The sequence below is a fragment of the Euphorbia lathyris genome, chromosome 2 (genome assembly GCF_963576675.1).
Source record: "Euphorbia lathyris chromosome 2, ddEupLath1.1, whole genome shotgun sequence".
Taxonomy (NCBI): Eukaryota; Viridiplantae; Streptophyta; class Magnoliopsida; order Malpighiales; family Euphorbiaceae; genus Euphorbia; species Euphorbia lathyris.
This window is the reverse complement of record NC_088911.1, coordinates 120967945-120989920: the sequence shown is the minus strand read 5'-3', so window position 1 is coordinate 120989920 and position 21976 is coordinate 120967945. Positions and strand designations below refer to the sequence as shown.

The 21976-nt window shown below is 34.8% G+C and overlaps 1 protein-coding gene and 1 long non-coding RNA gene across 8 annotated transcripts; one reads left to right on the top strand and one right to left on the bottom strand.

Moving 5' to 3' along the window:
- Window positions 1–2601: 2601 nt before the first annotated feature.
- Window positions 2602–18508, bottom strand: LOC136219742 (uncharacterized). 7 transcript variants are annotated; one of them, XR_010684264.1, is made up of 11 exons: window positions 17895–18367; window positions 17537–17631; window positions 16849–16913; window positions 16428–16471; window positions 16073–16150; window positions 15753–15906; window positions 15003–15179; window positions 14689–14748; window positions 14495–14607; window positions 13350–13427; window positions 2602–2716 (listed from the first exon to the last, which is right to left on the bottom strand). XR_010684264.1 is itself a non-coding variant. In XM_066007249.1 (11 exons), the coding sequence occupies exons 2-10, from the start codon at window positions 18041–18043 to the stop codon at window positions 14497–14499; spliced, it is 933 nt and encodes a 310-aa protein (XP_065863321.1). In that variant the 5' UTR covers window positions 18044–18152; window positions 18375–18508; the 3' UTR covers window positions 13186–13427; window positions 14473–14496. The 7 variants fall into 7 exon arrangements, 3 of the variants coding, with proteins under 3 accessions (XP_065863321.1, XP_065863322.1, XP_065863320.1); XR_010684262.1 differs by having other exon boundaries at window positions 2607–2716; window positions 14473–14607; window positions 17895–18366; XR_010684265.1 differs by lacking the exon at window positions 2602–2716 and adding an exon at window positions 12888–13120.
- On the top strand, window positions 8702–9792 carry LOC136219744 (uncharacterized). The gene is made up of 2 exons (XR_010684266.1): window positions 8702–9097; window positions 9509–9792. It is a non-coding gene; the product is annotated as an uncharacterized lncRNA (long non-coding RNA).
- Window positions 18509–21976: the final 3468 nt, after the last annotated feature.

Below are 21976 nucleotides of genomic sequence, written 5' to 3'. Positions count from 1 at the left end.
ATGAGGTCTCTAGGTCATCGCCAAAACCATCATATATTATATTTTATTTATTTGGATTATTTCAATGATTTTATTATTGAAAATCACAGCACCAATAATTTAACATGGTTCATTCTTAATCTTGGATTACGTCAATAACTAAACTCGGAAATTAATTCTTCCACTATAAAATAGTGGAGCCACTAAACGAGTGTTCTCTGCACAATGTTTCTAGAATTACAACAATAAATAAAACTAAAATAGTAGCATATAGATGTTTTCCAAAACTACCTAAAATAATTATGTTATTATTTTATCACTCACCAAATAATTAGACTTTTCTCTCTAAAACTCACTTAATTCCACTAATAGGAGAATCCTCTCAACTTGTAGCAAATTAAATTTTCTCATCCATTTGGCCAAAAACTCATTATTATACTATTACATTCAATAACCCCTTATTATAGTCCAATTGCATTCAATATCATTAATGAACTAACAGTTTATTTTAATTGAGGGAGAGATCTAATTGGTAGTTTTAACATACGCACTAAAAACCTAATTGGCAATTGTTAGAAATTTAAAGATGTAAATGATTTTTAAGATATCAATTCAGGATGTAATTGATAATTTTAAAAGATTTGAGATATAATTAATTTTTAAGCTATAGATAAAGTACCTAGCAAATTGGGCTTTAAGCCCAATACTTCTATTCATGTTAATTTTGGACTAGCATTTTAAATTTGACCATCCAAATTTATTCAATAATATGATATTGGGTTCGCGTAATAAGATAATTTACTATCTCTATTAAAAAATATTTGTAAAAGTATGAAAGTTCGAGTTGTATTTGCGGATGACAATTTAATTTTATTTCTCTCTTTTTCTATAAACTAATTTTATTCCTTTTATTAGAACAAATTTCACTCATATTCTCTCAACTTCAGACTTTACTTTCTTTCCGATCTCTCACCTTCGAAACTAAAAATACTATACACAAAAAAATAGTTCATAGACTGCTATGTTCGATTTTAAAGGTAATAGACCATAAAAAAAACAGTACGGCTTAAGTGAAGAGCATGTTCGTACCGTATTATCGCTTCGTGTACACAATTATCACCTCTACTTTGAAGAAGAAGACCTTACAGGTGAAGTGTTCAAATCAATGACAAAGATGAATTGAGAATACAAGTTGCTCCTATTAAATGGGGTCAGTTTCAGTACTTAGTACCATTTGGTACAGACAGTTTTCAGAATTATCAATTTCAACAATTCATCATTCGATTTCCATCATATATAATTAATTTGAATCTAGAATTATAGGTCTTAAAGGAAGTTGGTACCTTAACTGACCAAAAAATTTAAGAGAATAAATCCTAAAATAAATAACCATTTGGAGAACACAGTTTTAATTTAATAGTATTTTGTTGTTTATCGAATACATATAGAATGTGAAGTTTGATATAGAAAAATGATTTTGTTGGCCACATATATAAATAAACTCCGTACTGCAGCAGTTATAAGTTTTCAAACTTCAAATAATGCATATCTTGTATCCAATCTCCATTATCTAAATTCTGTCGGCCTTATTTAATTCTCTATAGTGTTATGCAGGAATTGCAGCAACATTTATAAAAAAAATTACATGATCATGATAACAACCAAAATGACACTAGGGCAAAGATTTATCTCCATGTGGATATATGACACACAATTGTAACATGTCCCCTCTATTAGTTAAGTTATGAGCAATTGGACTCACGTGTCTGTAGACCTGGGCATGGGCCAGCGAGCCCGTCCAGGCCCATTTAGTCGAGGTTGAACATATGAAATTGGTGTCAGGACCGATCCGGTCTAAGCTCGTATAAGCCCGCCAAAAACAGGACGGATTTGGGTATATGAATTTTCCATCGGTCCGGTCCGGTCCGATATACTGTATATATAGATATATTTTTATATATATTATAATTTATAAATATAAATTAATTATATTTTTTTATGTTGTAATTTATTTTGGATTTGATGTTTCGATAGACAATTAGTTTATTAGAATTTTTCCAAACTTATTAAGTATTGTGTTGTGTGTACTATTTTTTTTATTAAGAAAAGTTAGTGTGACATTTTAATTGTATTTGTTTTTAATATACAGACTGGTTTGCACGGGCAAGCTTGGGATTCATATTTTAGACCCGAGCCCAAGTCCGACTCAATTTATTGCGGGCTGGACTGGGCTTGTGCTTGTCAGGTTTTATTAAAAGCCCAACAGAACCGGACCAAACCCGGCCCAACCCAGCCCATGCCCAGGTCTACATGTTAGTATCTAGTATAGAAACGTTCAAACAAACGTTATTCTTCTACTCTTTTCCTTTCTTACTTTCTTAAGAAGTAAGAATCAAAGTTAAATCAATATTGTAAAAAATGGTAGACTCTAGTCGGACGGATAGATTTTTTTATATTTTTTATTTGTTAATCTACAAATTGTTATATAAATTCAATTTAAATATATATTAAACTATTTAAAAATAATGATGTAAAATTATTTAATGTAGAAAAACATGTATATTTGTAACATATCTTAAAAAATGTATAAACATCAACATTTCAACAACATTCTCATTGAAACAATTCAAAAGTGAATTATAATAAAGAAAAAAATTCACAATAAAAACAGCTTGTGCTCATCGTTGCTTCAGCAGCATTCAAACGGTTTAGACAAAGCCCAGCAGCTAAAAATCGCCTAGGGGAAAAAACGTCCAAATGAACTAATCAAAGTAGATTCTCAATTTCAAACACCTATATAAGACCTAAGCGATTCAGACCGCCTCATTTTTTAATAGTGGTTTATGATCACCGGTCCAACTCTAATCTTTCTATTTTAGATTGGTATTCAGGAATTTGTTCTTTAACAAGAAAAACTATACATTCTTCTGGATATGAGATGGCTATTATGATATGTTAATTACAATTATCATGATAAGGTTAAAAATCAAAATAACCTAAAATTAAATAATAATAAATAATATCACTCTACCTTGCTTGTTATTATTTAAATATTCATTAAGTATATGGGCTTTGGCTGCCTTATTTATCAACAAATGGGAAGGAAGAACAACGGGTACCCGTTTAATTTTGTGTTGCTTTTTGTGATGGATTCTGAGTTTAAAGTCGGATATTAAATTTTGTTAAAATACTACAAAAAAAATGAGCAATTTTGAAAATAACAAATTTACTTCCATGAAAATGAAAATGTGTCTTCAAAAATCTTTAATTCTTTGACTTCTACATTTTAAAATCCTCAACTATCATTTTAAAATCATTTACTTTCATAATTCGCTAACATAAAATATAAAATTCAAAGACTTTATTTACATAAAATATAAAATTCAAAGAGTTTATTCTAATTTTAAAGTTCAGGAGGCAATAATATAAGTCCAAAAATGAGGGCCATGGATATAAAGAGGGAGAAGAAGAAGGCCCATTTCAAATGTAGACCAATCACAATCAATGTAAGCCTTGTTTGCATATACACCAACTTTTAGCTTTATAACAGGACAAATTATATTATTTTCTATCAGCAAATCTTATTTGGGATGATCCAATTCATTACACAAATCTTTAACCTTTTTTAAATTTAATTTAAATTACATCCTACTTTCTCCTCAAAGTCTCTCTAACCACACTCAAATTCATCCACTGATCCACACATTGGATATTACGAGTAAAAGATCGATAAAACATCAATTAAACTTAATTAAAATTAAATTGAGTAGTTAATAATCATAAGTCGTTTAAATAAGGCATTTTGTCCTTTCACCAATTGTTTAGACTACGATTAGGGTTTCCTCACTCATTCATTGAGGGCGTCACTATTGCCTCCTTTGTGAGCGGTTTTTTTTTCTCCTTCTGTCATTTATTTCCCATTGGTGACGATGGAAAACAACTTTGTAGACTGTCTCTTGATCTTGCTGACGATGATGAATTGCTGGTGGCACAGAGTACTGAAAGACATGTGAACAACCTCAACGAATTCCGCCTGGTAGGACATTTTCTCTTTGATAGACCAATCAAGTTTCCAGTTATAAAACACTGTATGGCTGAAATTTGGCATCCAGGGAAAGGTATCATAATCCGAGAGCTAGGAGACGATTTTTTTTTATGTTTCAATCGTTCCATTCCTTGGATCTCAAGCGAATTATGGATGGAAGCCCTTGGACCTTTGATGACATCTACTTATTACTCATCACTTGAAGCAAGAAGATGTGCCAAATACTATCCCCATGTATAATTTGTCTGTTTGGGTGCAAGTACATATGGTTCTTACTGGTTTCATGTCTCTTTTTGTGGGAAAACTACTAGGATAAGGCATGTTCCTATAATATGATACCAAAAACAATGTTGGAGGCTAGAAGAGTTATATGAGGATCAAAGTCATATTGCACGTTTGTATGCCTCTGAAAAGTTGGAAGAAGACCAAGCTCCCATCTAGATTTTGCCATTCTAGGAATGAGCTAGATAGTGATGATGAACTTGTCTATGATGAGGATGAGTTCGAGAATAGGATTGAAAGGAGAAAGAAGGGGTGTGGGAAAGATTTCTGTGATGATGGTGAATTTTAGCATGATACAAATGAATTTGATTATGATGAATATGATAGAATTTACTATGATAAGGATGAGTTTCAGAACGTTGAGTGGAACCAAAACGGGATTACTTACAAAGATGATGTTGGTATGTTCTATTATGATGAAGATGGGTTGGAAGATGTTGAGTGGAGCCAAAACGAAGGTACCTATGAAGGTGACGATGATGACGATGAGCGTGTTGTTTATTTGGTGACGAGGGTGCTAATGTCTAATGAAGAGGAGCACGATATCAATTGTTTAGAACTCGGTGCTTAGTTTTTTGGAAGAGGTGTGAGGTGATAGTCGGCGGAGGAAGCCGATTGAATATCATTAGTCAAGCCGCCTTGAGCAGGTTTGGTTTGGTTCCCGAGCCACATCCTAGACCTTATCGCATTGGTTAGGTGAATAAGATGGACAAGCTTCGAGTTACTCACTGATGTAAAGTTCCTTTCACCATAGGGGCTTATCGAGATAAAGCTATCTGTATATTGTAGAGATGGATGATTGTCACTTGCTCCTAGGAAGACCATGACAATTTGATTGTGATGCCTCACATGTGGGAAGAAGCAATACTTACACCATACGTAAAGACGGCATCAAGTACATCCTTACACCCCTGAAGAGTCCTTCTAGTGAGAAAAAGAAAGCCACCTTGAGTGCTTGCCTAGCTCGAGAGTTGGTTTTGAATGAATGCATAGGCAAAATGGTGGATACTAGTCCAAGGGGAGTAAAACCAATGTCCGAATATGTCAAGGAATCTACCTTACAAGAGAAACCTCAAGAGCTTCCGCCTTGGGAAAAGATAATGCATCGCATTGATTTAGATCTCGAGGATCGTTTACTGAGCCTCTCCCATGATGGAGCAAGTTTTCAATAGAAGAATGAAGTTGGGAAGGGAAAGAGCGAGTTTGAAAGTGCGAAGATGACAAGGAGGTGTCCTTCAAAGAGCAACCTTGAGGGTTTCGGGAAGATACTACATGACATTGCATGGGATCCCAAAGATTGTGCATCAAGTCTCTGTCATGATAGATTGAGCTATAAAGAGAAGAACGAAGGTTACCTTGTGATGCCTTTAGGAAGACCCAAGACTCCTAACACATGCATGACGCAGATGAATCAAGTCTCCCACTCGATAAAATCTGAACTTGTTCTTTTATGCTTTGTTGAAATGTATGTGTTGGAATCTATGCTTGGTTTGTTGAGGGAGCATCAACCATATGATGACTCTATAAGTGAATGGGAATGGCATCCGGAGTGATATAGAGATGATGGGAGAGATTCAAGAGTTGCGGGATAGTGTCCAAGTTAGTGAAGAGACGAATCTAGAAGTCCCAAGATTGTTAACTCAAAACAAAGAAGGAGCTTATACAAATGTTCTTGGGATCAATATTAGGTGGCTTGGCAAGTATCGTCGAGACATTCCATTTGATGTTGGCAATGTGCAAGAAGAGGTTAATCATAACATCCAAGTTAGTGAAGTGAGTGATAGAGAAGTACGGGGATATTCAACTCAAGGTCATATTGTGGGTTTGAAGAGTGCTCACGAGATCGCTTTGAATTGGGTTGATATATATCGTCGGGACATTCCATTTGAGGTCGGCTATGAGCAAAGGAAATTTGTGGCTAGTTTTCAAATTAGCGAAGTGGAGACCGAGAAGGTCCAGGGTTGGTCCATTCAACATGCAGTGGGAATTTGGAAGAGCATTCAAGATATTCTTAGGGAGTGGTTCGACAAGCTTCGCCGAGATATCCCATTTGATGTCGGTAGAAAGTGGAAGACGAATGTCAATGAGAATGAGAAACAGGGCAATTCACAAGCTAAAATATAAGATGAAGCTCTTGTGAAGAAAGTGAATCTGGAAGCTTGTGGAATGGACTTCATGAATTCATTTTAAACAACATTTTTTGCTCGATTTGAAAGCTTTGATTCCATTCAAGATCAAAGAGCTTCTTCCATATTAAACAAGTAACTTGAGGTCAAGTTCTTTTTCAAGAGCGAGTGTATAATGAAGGCATCTAGTCGATCGGATTTGTGAAAAAATGGTAGTTGGGGATGCCGAGCCAAAAGGACGACACACCAAGGGAAAAAGAAGACCATTTATGTGAAAAGCAGAGCTCACACGCCGTGTGGATCTAAAGAAGAGTTTCTGCTTCTTAATTTGTAATCCACACGTCGTGTGGCTATTCCCACATGTTGTGTGGACTTTAAAAATGTCACTAATTATTTTCAGCACAAAGCCCACATGGCATGTGGAAAACCCACACATTGTGTGACTATTTAAAAATATCATACAAGTCAAAACCCTTCTCGTTTCTCATAATTATAACTTTGTCACCCCTTATTTACAACTCCTACCCTCAGCTTATTTACAAGCTTGACACCCTTTACACTCCCTTTAATTATTTATGTAATCGGCTTTATTGTAATTTTAACTATTAGATTAGATGATGATACAAATTCATTTATTTCTTTGTAATGAATTAACTTTTTTATCAATCCAAATATAATTTCTCTTTGAGAGGTTTATTAGGGTTTATCCATTTAACAATGAGGATTTCCAATTCTTACAGGTTTAGCTCGTGAATGTTGGGGGTTTCACGGCTCCTTCAAGTTTAGCTTGAAAATATCTTTGATAATTTACGATTAAAAATTATCACCTCAACCCAATCTGTATCACCATCACCATCTTTTAGGTCCGCTCCATCTTTTAGGTCCGCTCCTTGCTCATGTCTTTTTACCTCGACACCACTCATTCCAGACCGAGTCATTACAAGTCCACCAACTTCCACCTAGTTCATCACCGAACCACACATCGTACGGGGACAGTCAGCTCTGATACCGATTGTAACGACCTGGCCCAATACCACATAGATATTATCCGCTTTATCCCAAATTCAACATCTTGGACCTCACGACTTTAAAACGCGTCTATATATATCAAATACACAACTTACTAATAAGCTTCAAGCACTCTCTCTTCATTTCCACTGTAAGATTCAGTTCATTCCTACCTTCATCGCCATCCCTAAGGCCCCGATTAACTAAAGGAAAATCTTAAACAAAATAAAAACCAACTTCCCATTCTCTAAAGGAAAAGTTATTTTTCAACCATTAACTAGTGAAAGAGAAAACAAATTATTAACTATTAGAACAATATTTTCATAATATTTTAACAAAATTCCATATAACCAAACAAGAAAAAACATTTTTCTTAAAATATATTTTTTCAAGAGAAAAGGGTAAAGGAAAATAATAACTTTCCATTTTATAGAATTATTTTTCAAAGGAGAGGAAAAAAAAAATCAAGATTCATAATCTTCTATAGCAAAGCTTATTGGATCGTAATGATCCACATGATAAGCCATTGTGTCATAAACAAATTTCCTTGTTAATTTTATTTTCTATGGGTAAGTTGGATTGTAGAAGAATTTAAGAAATTATGAGTCATGTCTTTTGGTGGCAGGTAATGTTTCTTTTTTTGAACATTTTTCATAATAATTGAGAAAGGAAAACTCTGAATTTAACATGCAAAAGTAAGAACATTCGCAATCCTTCTTCCTTATCCTATCATTTTAGAGAGACTTTTTTTTTTGCCAATTTTGGTATAGTTAAACCTTACTTTCGAGTCAGCAAAAACCATGCCCACTCAACACACTGATACACTTTTAAGGCAACCAATAGGACAGGTGGACATACAACATTTAAATACTTCTGCTACACTCTTCACTGCAGCCTACTGTTTACTTAAAACACAAAGAAACTCCACAACCCTCTATATATGATATTATCCCACAAAAGAAAAACATTATTATTAGTTTTTCAGTTATAGCAAAAAAACATTATGACATTCTTCAATTATATCTTCATTGATTTTTAGGTTCTCTATCTAACTAAGACCATTTCATATCAATGTGCCCTTAACTTTTTTAAGCCTGTATTAGTAACAAAAAGAAATTCAAGAGAAAATTATTTATTATATATAAATATATAACATACCGCATAATATAACACGATTTACTACGATAACCCGAATTGTAACCCCAACAAAAAGAGGCTTGAGGAGAAAGGGAAGTGAGTGAAAGCATATGGAAAGGGGGTTGTGAATGAAATTAAGGAAGTGTGTAAAGCACAGATGATTGGTGAGGGAGGCTTTGCTTCTTCTACTATAAGGGAAAAAAGGGCTTGAAAATGACATTTTACCAATATCCAAAATGTGAAATGTATGATTGGTCTGTAAGTGAATGTGAATGGTAAACCAAATAAATAAATAGAAAATAAAAAATAAATATTGTCTCATCAACAACAGTATCTATATTAATTCACCCCTTGTCTAAGCAAAGGTTTACAGTTTTTCTGTCTTCGATCTCTCTTCATATTTTTTCTTTTCTTTTCCTCGTACATGAGCCACACCCACTTTTCCAAATGAGGTGGCTGCAATCCCTCATCTCTCCATTGAAGAAGCTGTGGTTTCGTATGCATTCCACTCCCAACAAGAGTATGTTCTCTAACTCTTTTTCACTTTTCCTCTTATGCATACTCCCTATAGGGATTAATTCGGGCACAGTGCAGGGATAGTACCCTCAGCCAACCCCATTTTGGTTTTGGAAAACAAAATGTCCCCGTTCTCACCAGTTCGGATCCCCACACAATGTCTAGTTATGCAGCTTTATCCTAATCTTTCTGTGTTCTAATTCCTCTAAGCTATTCATCCGGGGAGGTTCTATTATGGTCCCGGACCATCCGGGACCTAATTGCATTTCTAAAGTTTTTCTATTTCTTTTACTTAATAGGGATGAATTCTTGTTTTTCAAGAGTCGCCATTGAGATCCTCTCTCAAAGACTAGTTGAATTTTCTGCAAATTGTATTTCTATTTTCCATTGCTGAAATTTGTTTCAAACATCTCAGGAAGAGGGATATACATTTTGTACGAGGATGTCAAATCTTGCCCTTATGAAGATGTGCATGTTCTATGGTCAATACTAGTGGAATCACATACACAAACACCACCCATGCCATCAAAACAATGAAAGGTCTATATACTCAGTACAGAGTTCACAAAGAAGAGAGATATATACACTCATGTATATAAAAATATTTATAATGTTTTATACACTTTTCTGAAACTTTTTCTTTTTCCTAATTTTGCCTTATATGTTTCTTGTCATCTCAGTAACATAAACATTCTAGAATATCATTTCCCACATATATAATTTTTTTATTTCCCCCTTTTTTTAGCTTGAAAAAAGGTTTTACATGGCCCTAGCACTAAAACTGTCTTATTCAAGAAACAAAGACATGCTTAATACATAAATGATACTGAACTAATGGGTGATGGGTAACCCTAATCCCTTTATATTTTAGCTTTTCTTATTGTTGGTTTGTCAGTTTCAATACTTGGGAATAGCAGTTTGTTTCTTGTTTTCATATCCCACCTGAAGTTGACCATTGAAAACTACTGAATGGATGGAACAACCGACTTATTCAATAAATTCTTTAAAAATCATTAACTACATGAGATTCAAACACTATCCTTCATTTACATTGCTTGAAATTGGTGAAAAGGAAAGAAGAAAATTGGCAATTATAAAATTATGTTTGTTGCATCAAAACTAAGCAAAACACATCTTGAGGCCCATTAATTTTCACTGTTTTATGCATGACTCTTATCAATTATTTTACCACAAACTTTAATTATTTTATGCATGAGACTCTTAATAAATTATTTTAGTATATTGAACTCTCACTGACTCGCATTGATCAATTATTTTCTACATTAACTGGCTCCTTAATAATAATTTGATCGTGACTTTGCTTCACATTCCAGCAAATGCGCGTGAACGGTTTTTTGAGCTGCTTATTACAATTATTTTTTGATATATTGGAGAACAAAAACAATGTTCCGATATTAACTCTCACTAACAGTTTCATTGTGATTATGCTCCACATCCACAAAAATAAATAAAGGGCGGTCCGGTGCATTATGTGTCCCCGCTAAGAGAGGGTCCGAGGAAGGATCACCACAAGGGTGTATAAGAGGCAAGCCTTCCCCTGCCAAATTTTTTGACAAGAGACCGCTCCTACGATCGTGACAGAATTCTTACAGAAAGGACAGTTAATGTTGAAAATAATTGATCAGAAGTTTTATGCATAAAATAGTGGGACTTCAAGAGCTCAATATGGTAAAATAATTAATCATAGACAAAGTTGTAAAAAATCCTAGGCCCGACTAGCGCGGGCAGGGCTTTTTGGGATTAATCGAGAATTAACCTGAGATTATTTTGGGACTTGTATTTCTATATTTTCTTATTTGTTAACAAATATATTATTATATTAATGTAATTAAATGTATTATACTATCTAAAAGTAATAATATAAAATGATTTCAAAAAAATATAGAAAATAGGTATATTTGTGAGATATATCTTTAAAACATGTGCAAATAACATAATTTCAACAACTTTATTGAAACAACCCAAGCAAGTAAAAAATAATATTCATAAGTAATATAATTTATCAAAAACTATAAAACAATATTCTTAGTCTTAAATCATATAATTGAAAACAAGTAGAGAACCCAATTAAATAAAAAGGCTTAATACATCATTTGTCTCTGAACTTATCCAAAAAACTTGATTGGCCCCCTACTTTCAAAGTGTCCTGATAAAATGTTCTGTTAGCCCTCTGAAATTGAGCAAAATGTAATCAATTGATCACTCGGTTGCAGAAAAAAAAGTAAGTTAAATGCGGAAGATGTATTGCACGCGCCTTAAAAAAAAGTAAAACGACCAAAATCAGGGTATACAGTTCTAAAGAAGATAAGTTTTATAGTTGGGCAAGTAATAACTTCATTTTTAATCTATTTTTTAATTATGTAATAACATTCTAAGATACGTAGAATACATCTTCCGCATTTAACTTACTCTTTTACAACCGAGTGATCAATTGATTACATTTTACGCAAGTTGAAGGGGCTAATTGAACATTTTATGCAAGTTGCGGGAGCTATCGGGACACTTTGAAAGTTCAGGGGTCAATCAAGCTTTTTGGACAAGTCCAGAGGGCAAATGATGTATTAAGCCAAATAAAAATGTCCAAAAATAATAAATAAAATTTATCAACAATAATGTGATAATGTTAAAAAGTGAATTACAATAAAACAATAATAATAATAATAAAAACAATAATAAATAATAATAAACGTTTTTTTCAATCATTGCCTAAGCGCTGCCCAGGCAGCCTAGGCACCACCTAAGCGGTAAAAAAAAATGTCAGATTTCGAGCGCCTAAGCAGTTTAAGCTGACGTTTTCTTGGACACTGATCATAGACCTTATGTATAAAATAATAAAAGTTCAAAGACTCGATGTGGTAAAATAATTTATGGACAACCTTATGCATAAAACTGAAAATTCAAAGGCCTTAGGATGCGTTTTCCCTCAAAACCATATCTTTTGCCTAAATATATACATTGGTTTTTTTTATTATGTTCGAACATAGTTGCAAGAAATTAACATAAACGAACTGTGCCCAACAAGATACCATATTCTAATTCAAGAGTTTCTTTCTATAGAACAAAAAATGAGATTTCTGTGGAGATAAGACAGGTGTCCAATCAATTACTTGAGATTGAAGATTGCCATTAAAGATTAATGAAAGGAAAATCAGATAATAACAGGAGGGAAGTCTTGTGGTGTCATGTTCGAGCATTTAAAACTAATTATGTTTCCATTTCTTTTTCAACTATAATTTATATGATACAAGAAACCTGCACTGTTAAAATTTAACGACATATTTCATATTGGTTGGAAGTTTAGTCCCACTAAGTAGAGTATTATCAGATTAAGGGCCCGTTTGTTTTACCTACTGTATGCTGCTTTTTCAAGGGATTTCCTCCTTTTGTAAAAGGCTACTTTTCGGATGTAAAAGGCAAACAGGAGATCACTAACCAAACACCTAAAACTCTCATTTTTGAAGTGAAAAGGTAAACAGGAGCATGAAAAGGAGCAACCAAACACCTCCTAAGAATAATAATTGCCGGAAAAAAAATGCCCTTATTAATCTCTTAAGCTATTCAAGAATAACAGCCGAGTGAATTTAGGTATTTTTGAACCATGATTCTAAGCAGGCAAAACTTTTAAAGGAACTGAAACTCCTAATTTTGAAGTCATTTATGTTGAAGTTTGAACAGGTCATAGATAGTTATTAAGAGGTTGATATTCAGTGCACTGTAGCATACATACTTCTCCTAACTATTTTCTAGTTAAAAACATAGTTGTAACTGACGCAAGCATTTGGAAAATAGACTAGACCAGTCAGATAAAAACCAAATCGACCGTACTTCTCTATTCAGGTTTGAATTTTTTATTTATATTTTCTAGAATAAAAATAATAATTCACATTGATTTCCTAAGTTTTTTAGTTACATTTGCATATTTTGTCCAACTCAGACCGCAAGAAGCAATAAACAAGTTTGCCACAGGGTCAACCACCAGTCTGGTTACCAAAATATTGAGAACCTTCTGCAGCAGTAAACTATTACTGATTACTAATAGAAACATCAAGTTAACTAGGAGATCATAGTAACTTGTTGCAAATGCAGAAGTTATTGTCAAATTGATCAATAGCCTCCAGTAAATCAAGAGTGAGGAGGTTCACAAAAGCTTTTATGACATTCTAGTTTGGAAAATGAGTGCAGTTACATATTTTTAAGAAAATAAGGGGAAAAGGATAAAAGAAAAACAGACCGACCTGGTGACTGACGAATGATATCATGTATGGAGTTAGCCAAAGGATTCTTTATCGATCAGCACTCAATTTGAAAGGCATCTGCAGAAAACAACATAATCTCAGCCAGAAAATAGCTGCAAGATGCTATAAGCAATGCCTTAAAATGCTGCATTTGTCGACACTATTGCAGACAGCATTAAGCAAGGAATGCCAGCAGCAATAGTTGCATCATGAATCAATTTGGAGAAATCTATGATACTGAGTCCTGAAATGGAATTTTTCTCCATGAAATAACTAGTAATAGAGTGACAAGTATGACAAATCAAGCTGCAAATTTCCCAGTCCATGATATTCATCGGTAAAAAGAAAAATTAACTACTGATCAAGATATTTAGCTAAATCATGTTTTATGAGAGGTAGACAAAAGGGCCAAAAAAAAATCCCAGCTCAAAGGCAATTTGGTGCTCACAAATTGCCATTGAAAACATCCATTATTTTGATATTTGAGCAAAACCCAAAAGCAGCATTACATTTTCTAAAGTTCCTTGCTATAAAAAAAGAAAACTGTTTGCAGTATGTATATATAGAAATATATTATCCTCAGGACTTAGTACTGGAAAATATAAGTAAAATTTCCTTTGACTAGCACTGTTGGCAAAGAGTGCTCAAAGAATAATTGAAACCATATATTTAAAATTATTCACTTAATAATATATTTGTTCCTGTAATGACCTGATTCCATCTTCACATGAGTTTTTTCTATGTTTTTGCAAAGCACTATACAGAATGAATGTGTTTCCACAACATTTAAAATAAAATGTACATAATTAGAAGTTGATAATGGCATCTCAACTCAATAATGCCAACATAACATATGCAGTAATAGTTAGACTGAGACAAGCAAACACATAAATTAGCACATGCCAGGTCATATGGTTTATTAATCTATCGCTCTCTGTCCGCACAGTTAAAAAAAACATAAATGATAAATCTAATATTAGATAGAAATAGCACTAGGAATAATCATCTGCATGGTTTAAGTATTATCAAATGTCAGCATTACAATAATGAACTCATGTTTCGATATTGTTATATATTCAAGACTTAATGAAATTAATAGAAGCCGTGTGGAATGGTGTTTTACCAGGTGAAGATCTCAACATTACATTTACAAGGCTGATGGAGACGAGCGGTCCACCACACTTGGCAGCCAATTTTTAAAGTACTCTATGCAGCTTGTTTCTGCAGGGGAGAGCGCGGAGAGGGGAGTTACAGTAATCTGAAATGGACAAGCACTCTATTAATTACAGACATATATATAAGGGAGATAATTTTCAACTTGTAAAATACAGTAACGCACATATCCTTCCTGAAGAAATCTGTGATCTGTATCAACATCTTCCACATGAGCCCCCTTTCCCTATAAGAGTAGAAAGACCAAGAATTTGGAAAATTAGGCGTAGGTACATTTGATAAAAGCCACAGGGCAGAAAAAGAATGCCAAGAAACAGATATACAAAGAAGCTTTGGTAAAGAGCTTAATAAGGAGCTAAACATATATTAGCTTCAGAAAAAAGTGCAACATTATTATGAGAGTGACAGGAAATCAACTTGCAACATGATCAAGAACCGTTTTATTAAGGAGCTAAACATATAATCAAGAAAGCAACTCACTTCTCTCCTGAACCACATCAGTTCTTGTGATGCACATAATGTGTCAGTCTCTGTTGGTACTGATGAACTTTTGTCCGTAGTCATAGTTGACAACATATTCCCTCCGTCCGTGCCAGAATGGACTTGCTTCCACCCCATCTTAAATATGCTTTTTCCCTGCTTAGTCAGCTTGTAACCCTTATGGAGCACAAGAGAACAGACCAAGGCAACACTTCAGTTTCACACATAAGGGGGTAATTGATGAGCTTTATGATAAAGCTAGATTGTGTTAAACTCTAGACTCCAATGCAAGATATTGATGGGAACATAGACACCCTCTCCTTTCTCTCCTAAGACTGACTTCTCAACTTTTTCGGAACTCGTTTGCACAAGATAACATTATCTTTGAGAAACATAACAAGCAAATAAACATGTTCCATATAAGAAAACAAGTATCATAGACACCAAAATATGCTTGCATGTACACCTGCATGAATATTTAAGGTTTCTAACTGTTTCCACCAAGAGAACCATTGCAACACAAGTTTTTATAATTCAATGCAAACTTGACAAAACAGCATTCAGTTCACGGTTTAGTCACCCTGCTCATGATAAAGATTCAGTTTTAGTTGACATGAACTGGTTCCTTTCTGGTAGATGCTATCACCAACACAGAGAACGAGATAGAGATGCACACTAAGAGATGTCATTCTGTGATATTAGGGGCAATATTGACACTATAATCAGTCAAAGAAATAATGTGGAATATACCTTGTGATGAGCAACATTTGATGGCAAATCAATATTCAAAAAACATCTTGAAGGATAGTTTTGATTCCTAAGCTCAACAAGTATTGCATTTATGATTGGTATACAAGCCTCAGCAGCAAGTGTGAAGTCCTCAACAGTACTCTTACCTCCAACCCTACAAGCACCAGAAGTAGTCTTATATGAGAACAAGTTGCTCTTCCCACATGTTTGAAAAGATAGAGAGAGAGTGCGAATTGTTGAGTTTCAACACAAAAATAGTTAATAAGAAAAAAATCCTTCTCAGTGATCTGGACATATAAAGTTAAGCAATTTCTACATACCAATCATATGAAACAGAAACAGAAGGTACATCGTTAAAGAAAGCCTCCCGAGCGCCAGCAACTGTGCCAGAGTAAACGCTGCAAATATATGGAGACAGACATAAACATAAACTGGGCACATGATTAAGACTAGATCATATTAGTGATAGTTTACTTGATAGCAATAATGATTATAGAGGAACTTCATTGTTTGATAATATAATATTAGGGTATAACTCCTGGATTTTGAAGTTAATGCCAGTTCTGTCTTCTCTCCCTCTCCATCTATCTATCTATCTATAATGAAATACCATTTTGAAGATCAAAGATTTAGGAGAATCGGGAAAAAAAGGCTTATAAGTGCAACAAGACTAACATGTGATAGCCACAGTTGCTCCCCATGTTTATGCCACTGATTACCTGTGTGAAGAATTAAGGGAATATATCAACACAGCTTCTTAAATCTCAATCAACAGAAACAAAATATCTAATAAAATTGTGACAATTATGTAAAGTACAAAGGTAAAAAGAATTTTTTTTATAACAGGGCCAAGTCTCCCAAATGCATTTACACCGTCTTGATGTGATAGAGAATCATATTTCTTTTTCGGAAATTGATTGCAGATTAACCATTAAATCAAAAATATAAGACAAAGCAACCATACTATAGGAAAAATGAGCTAAGCATATGCAGAAATGGGAGAAAATGAGTGGAGAGATTAGATAAACCATCCTAACAGTAAGTTCTTCACACTTCTTATAAACTTTACACGATAATATAAGAAGAACAGAACTACCAGATCTGGAATTGAAGGAAAGAGTGCTGTAGAGATTCCTAAACCAGTACAATCAGCCGGAGTTCCTACAAGTTATATATAAGACTTCAGATTTTCTTTGACATTAAGATAATCGAAGAACAAGTAATAGCATTGGAGATGGTTTTTGTAGTATGTGTTCTCAAGGCATGGACTTGTCTCAAAACTTGCCATGGGAAAGAAATCTAGAGCCTAGAACATACACACACATATATATATACATTACTCAAGAATTAATATGTGAATCCACAAAAAACGAACAAATCAATAGAAGGTTCAAAATTTTCACAGCAAACAAGAAGTAGAAACAGAAGCATGGCATTAACAGAATTAGAGTATGAGAATTCACCATGAGTAGAAGCAGACACTGAAAAATCACCACATACATAATCATACAAGGTTATCTTATACATACCACAAGCATGACTATACAAAATAACTTGCTAGATTATATATAATTTGAGGACATGAAGGCAGGATAAAATCAGTCCCACAAATTCCTGCATACTAGAAAATCATCTTCAACTTTTCAAAAAAAAAGAAAAAGAAGATCATCTTCAAAGTAATGGAAATCATAAGAAATTTCACCAATCTATAGTTGCCACTCGACTCAATATTCTTTACATCCTAATGTTAAGATAATTATCACTACTATTAAAGATTAACAAACCAGAAACTGCAAAGGATGTTGCTCCTTCAATCTCTACACGCCGAGCAGAAATAGGATGCCGCCAAGTAATAGAATGACTGACTGCCGATTTTTCTCTGCAAATTGTTCAACAAAAAAAAATAATAATAACGTGATTATTTCGTCGAAATAGAAATTTAAAAGTTACAGTGCTTCATTATCCGTTAGAACAGCTATTGAGCATTTTGAATTGTTGTAATTATCGAATTGGAGAAGAACTAAACTAAAATCATAATCCAAGCAATCGCGGTACATAATTTCCAACATTGAGTTATGATTAAGCACAGGCCACAGCTAACCGATAGTATTAGCAGGATAAAAGAAAGAGAGGAAAACGTACGAATCCGGTGCGCAAACGAGGACATTGAAGCTACCAGTGGCGACCAAAACGCGAACCAGAGAACGAAGTCCTGGCGCATCGATACCGTCATCGTTGGTGACCATGATCGTCGGCTTATGATCGGAGCTGAAAACAGCAACGTTGTCCATTTTTGGAGGAAATTGAAATGATACAGTGAAAAGTAGTGTTCTAGAGAAGACTAGGGCGTTGAAAATGTGATGGAGGGAATAACGACAAGTGCTTTCTGTTTTGCGAACACTGAAATACAAAGATGCACTGTAATTGTTAACGGAAAGCTGTGTTTAGTGTGCACGAGGCCATGGCTGCTTTAAAAAAAAAAAAAATTAAGCAATATTGGCTGCTTGATATTCGGAAAATGGGTATGGGATAACGAATATGCTTCTTCAAAAAGTAAAATATGAAATTCCAATAAAAAAGGATCAAATTTCTTTTTTTAATATATACAAGCTAAAATCTCACCAGATAGATGAAATGGAGATCGGTCCAAGGCAGAGAGGAATTCAGAGAGAGAGAGATGAGGATACGCAGAAGCCAAACTGAATTCCACAAAGACTACGTCGTTTTGAGGTAAGTACTGGTAAATTTTTTAAAATTATAAGGATACAATTGGTATCACAAAAATCTGAAATTGATTGAATTTCACTGTTCATTTCTCATTTCTCAGTTCTCTTTTAATTATATAGAATAATAATTTGTCTAATTGATGGAAACTAGTTAGAATTTTGTTGTCAATCTTACTCTAATTAAAGTTTTTTTAACCGTAATTCTAATGTAAATTTACTCTCTCAAAATTTAACCCTCATTGAAAATGGGTAGGCTTACCCTTACCTAAATTTTTCCTTTTACCAAAAAAAAAAAAAATAACGTAAATTAGAATTCGAACTCGAGATTTTATAGCTTAAATGATTTTATTTCAGACTTTCAATGAATTTGCTAGTTTCACTTGTCAGATTATAGTAGAATTACAAAGCATTTTGCCCAAAAAAGATGGATCATAGCATCATTAATTCTGCATGGCCTAATATGTTCCCACATGCGAAACTCCTATGCCTTTTTACTAATGTTTCACCATTATATGTTGGAACTATGCACTATTGATTTTGCTCATTTTACTTGTCCCAGACAATTCAGGCTAAAAAACGGCTTACTTCGAGAGTCAGATTTCAAACAGCTTGTTAATTTTGAGTGGAACCAAACTAATGAGGGATAGTTGTGTACTCGGCTTGTGGAGAGCCCAAAGGTGATGCCCATTAGGGGAAGGATTATAATCGAAGATTTAAAGGCAGAATAAATTCATGTAAGCAGTCCCTCTCTAGACTGGTCAATGATGGTCTAATGCAAATGAATGAATTGAATATGTTGCTCTTTTAAAAAGAGGATTAGTAGAGACAAAGTGCAAAGACTTTATGGTTAAGGGATGGTGCAAGATGTTCCACATATTAATGTAGGCTATGAGAAATTCCAATCGAATTTCAGAACTAGATAGAGGTGATAGTACGTCATGATGGCATGAAACACTTGGTGTTAAACTATTTCTCACGTTTATTTGTTGATGTGACTAATTTTACTGACTCATTTTGAGGCAAATGAGTTTTATGAAGCAAATTTTCAATGCATCCTAATAAGGTTTCGGGCCCTGATGGTTTAAACCTGCATTTTTCTAAAAGTTCAGGCATTTTCTTAGCCCTGATGTTGTTTTTTTTTTTTTTTTGATAGCAGAAACAACAGTACAAAAATAAAGAAACAGAACAAAAGAAAAACCAGTACAGGGAAGGAAAACAGAGACTAGCCCGGGATTAACCTCGGGAAAGAAATACCAACTAAGTCATCCTCAGCAGCTCCACCACATACCGCAGTTGAACGTCCAGCATCATAAATCCCGGCTGGGTAGAGTAAGCTTCTGTTGCAAGCCTGTCTGCCACCTTATTTTGCTCCCGATAGACATGTCGTACATCAGCACCAGCAAATGTACTTAGAACAGACCGAATTTCCTACAAAATATTCCGGGAGGACCCAATCAGAGCACTCGACCCCTTCACACAATTAACAAGCTCCAAGTTGTCCGAGTCCACCTCTAACAAACTAACTCCGATGTCTTTGGCTAGCTTCAGCCCATACAGCAGTCCCCACATCTCCGCTTCAAACGAATTGCCCTTACCCATATTGGCCAGAAAACCAGTTCTCCAGCAACCATAATTATCTCTGATTACACCACAAGAAATGTTATTATCGTAGTTCATAGATCCATCAGTGTTCAACCGAAATTAGCCGTCTCGACGCTTGGACCAACTCACTTCAATCGTCTGATAGCTTTTCTTAGCAACCATTCCATACTCATTGACCCAATGATAGGGGTCAAAAACCCCTATCTTTGGGTACGGTTTTAGGACGATTTTTAGCGTTATTTTGTGAATAAGCGAGCAATTCTCGCATTTATATGCTTTTGTGTGAGTTAGTTAGAAATTGTATATGTTCTATTTACTTTTCGTTGTTTAGGCTCGTTTCCTCGTTATTTTAGGCAAGTATGGCCAAATTAGTATGTACGTTAAATTTCCATTATCTTGTATAGCTAATTAATCCGCCAAAAGTCGCACCAAACGGAGTGTTTACTTAAAATGAGCGATTGGCGGGTCAATTTAGCCTCGAAACTAATGTTATTTGGAGTTTACGTGCGTGTGCAGGTTAAAACAGTAACGAGTTCGGGTGAAAATCAAGTTTCGAGACATCCAGCAGTCGCGCAAGGCGTTCTGGGCATTCCCGCTCGTCGAAATGGCCTTTTTAGGGCCATATCGGCGAGCTAGCACTACCAGCCCGTCGAGCAGGCCCTCAGGGGCCTGCTCGGGCGAGCTGGCCATGCCAGCTCGCGTCGAGTTGTCCTCTATAGGCCAACTCGTCGAGCTGGCCTGCAAAGGCCAGCTCGGCGAGCTGCCCTATGGGAATCAGTCAAAAGACTGATTCCCAGTCCCATGATGCCACGATCGACCCCACGTCTTTCCACCTATAAAAAGATACGAATTAGGTCAGAAAGAGGGCCCGAACCGCGTCTATAAATAGGATTTCGCAATTGTAAAATAGAGATCTTTCATTATTGTAATTTACCTTAGCCTTCACCCTTGAAGAATCCTCTCCACCTCCTCCGTCTCCTTTAACCTCCATTAAAGAACCTTCGAAGCTCCATTCACCGAGGATTATTCAAGGTCCGTCCTTAAGTCCTAGGAAGCTAGCTGCAGGGTAGACAGGTTCCCTGAAAGGGATTTTCTCATCTCTTTCATCTAATTATGTTTTTATCCCTTGATACAATCTATGAATCCTAGGCTAATTGTATCCCCATGACAATGTTCTTCATCTTTAATAATATTTTAGCTCTTGTTTTCTTCAATGGTTTATTTGTTTAATCTTTGTCTTACGCTTTATTTGATTGGTTTAACGCATTCAAAAGCCCCAAAATCTAGTTGGCACATATTGTGAGCTGAATCTGACCTAGTCAGAGCCTAGGAGATTGACGACCTCTTAGTTGATTAAGCCCAAATTGTTGAGCCTTAGACCTAGTTTCGACCTTACAAGGGAATCACGCACTAGGGACTTCAGGAGGGTAAGTAGGGTTAATCGCCTTGAATATAAGTGACTTAGATTAGGTTTTTAATCAATTGACTTAATAATCTATCTTCATTATTATCGTTCATACCATATTCCTTCAGGTAATTGCATTAGTGAAAGATCACCTAGGAGTAGTTTAACTTAATTAGGAGTAGTTTAACTTAATTAGGAGTAGAATAACTTAATTAGAATTAGAATAACTTAGCTAGGAATAGAGTAATTCAACTAGGAGTAGATTAACTTAAACAAAACCAACTCAAAACCCACAAAGCCTAGATAACACTTGAGACCAAGTAGCTCGATACTTGCAGGAATAAATCCTGTGGATTCGATACCTGGACTTGTCCAGATTTTATTACTTGATAACGACGGGGTACACTTATCCCTTAGTGAGCCTTGCGGTACCGTACGCCTTGAGGTGCATCACCCAACCATTCAAAAACTCCAAAACTGTCATGCGGATA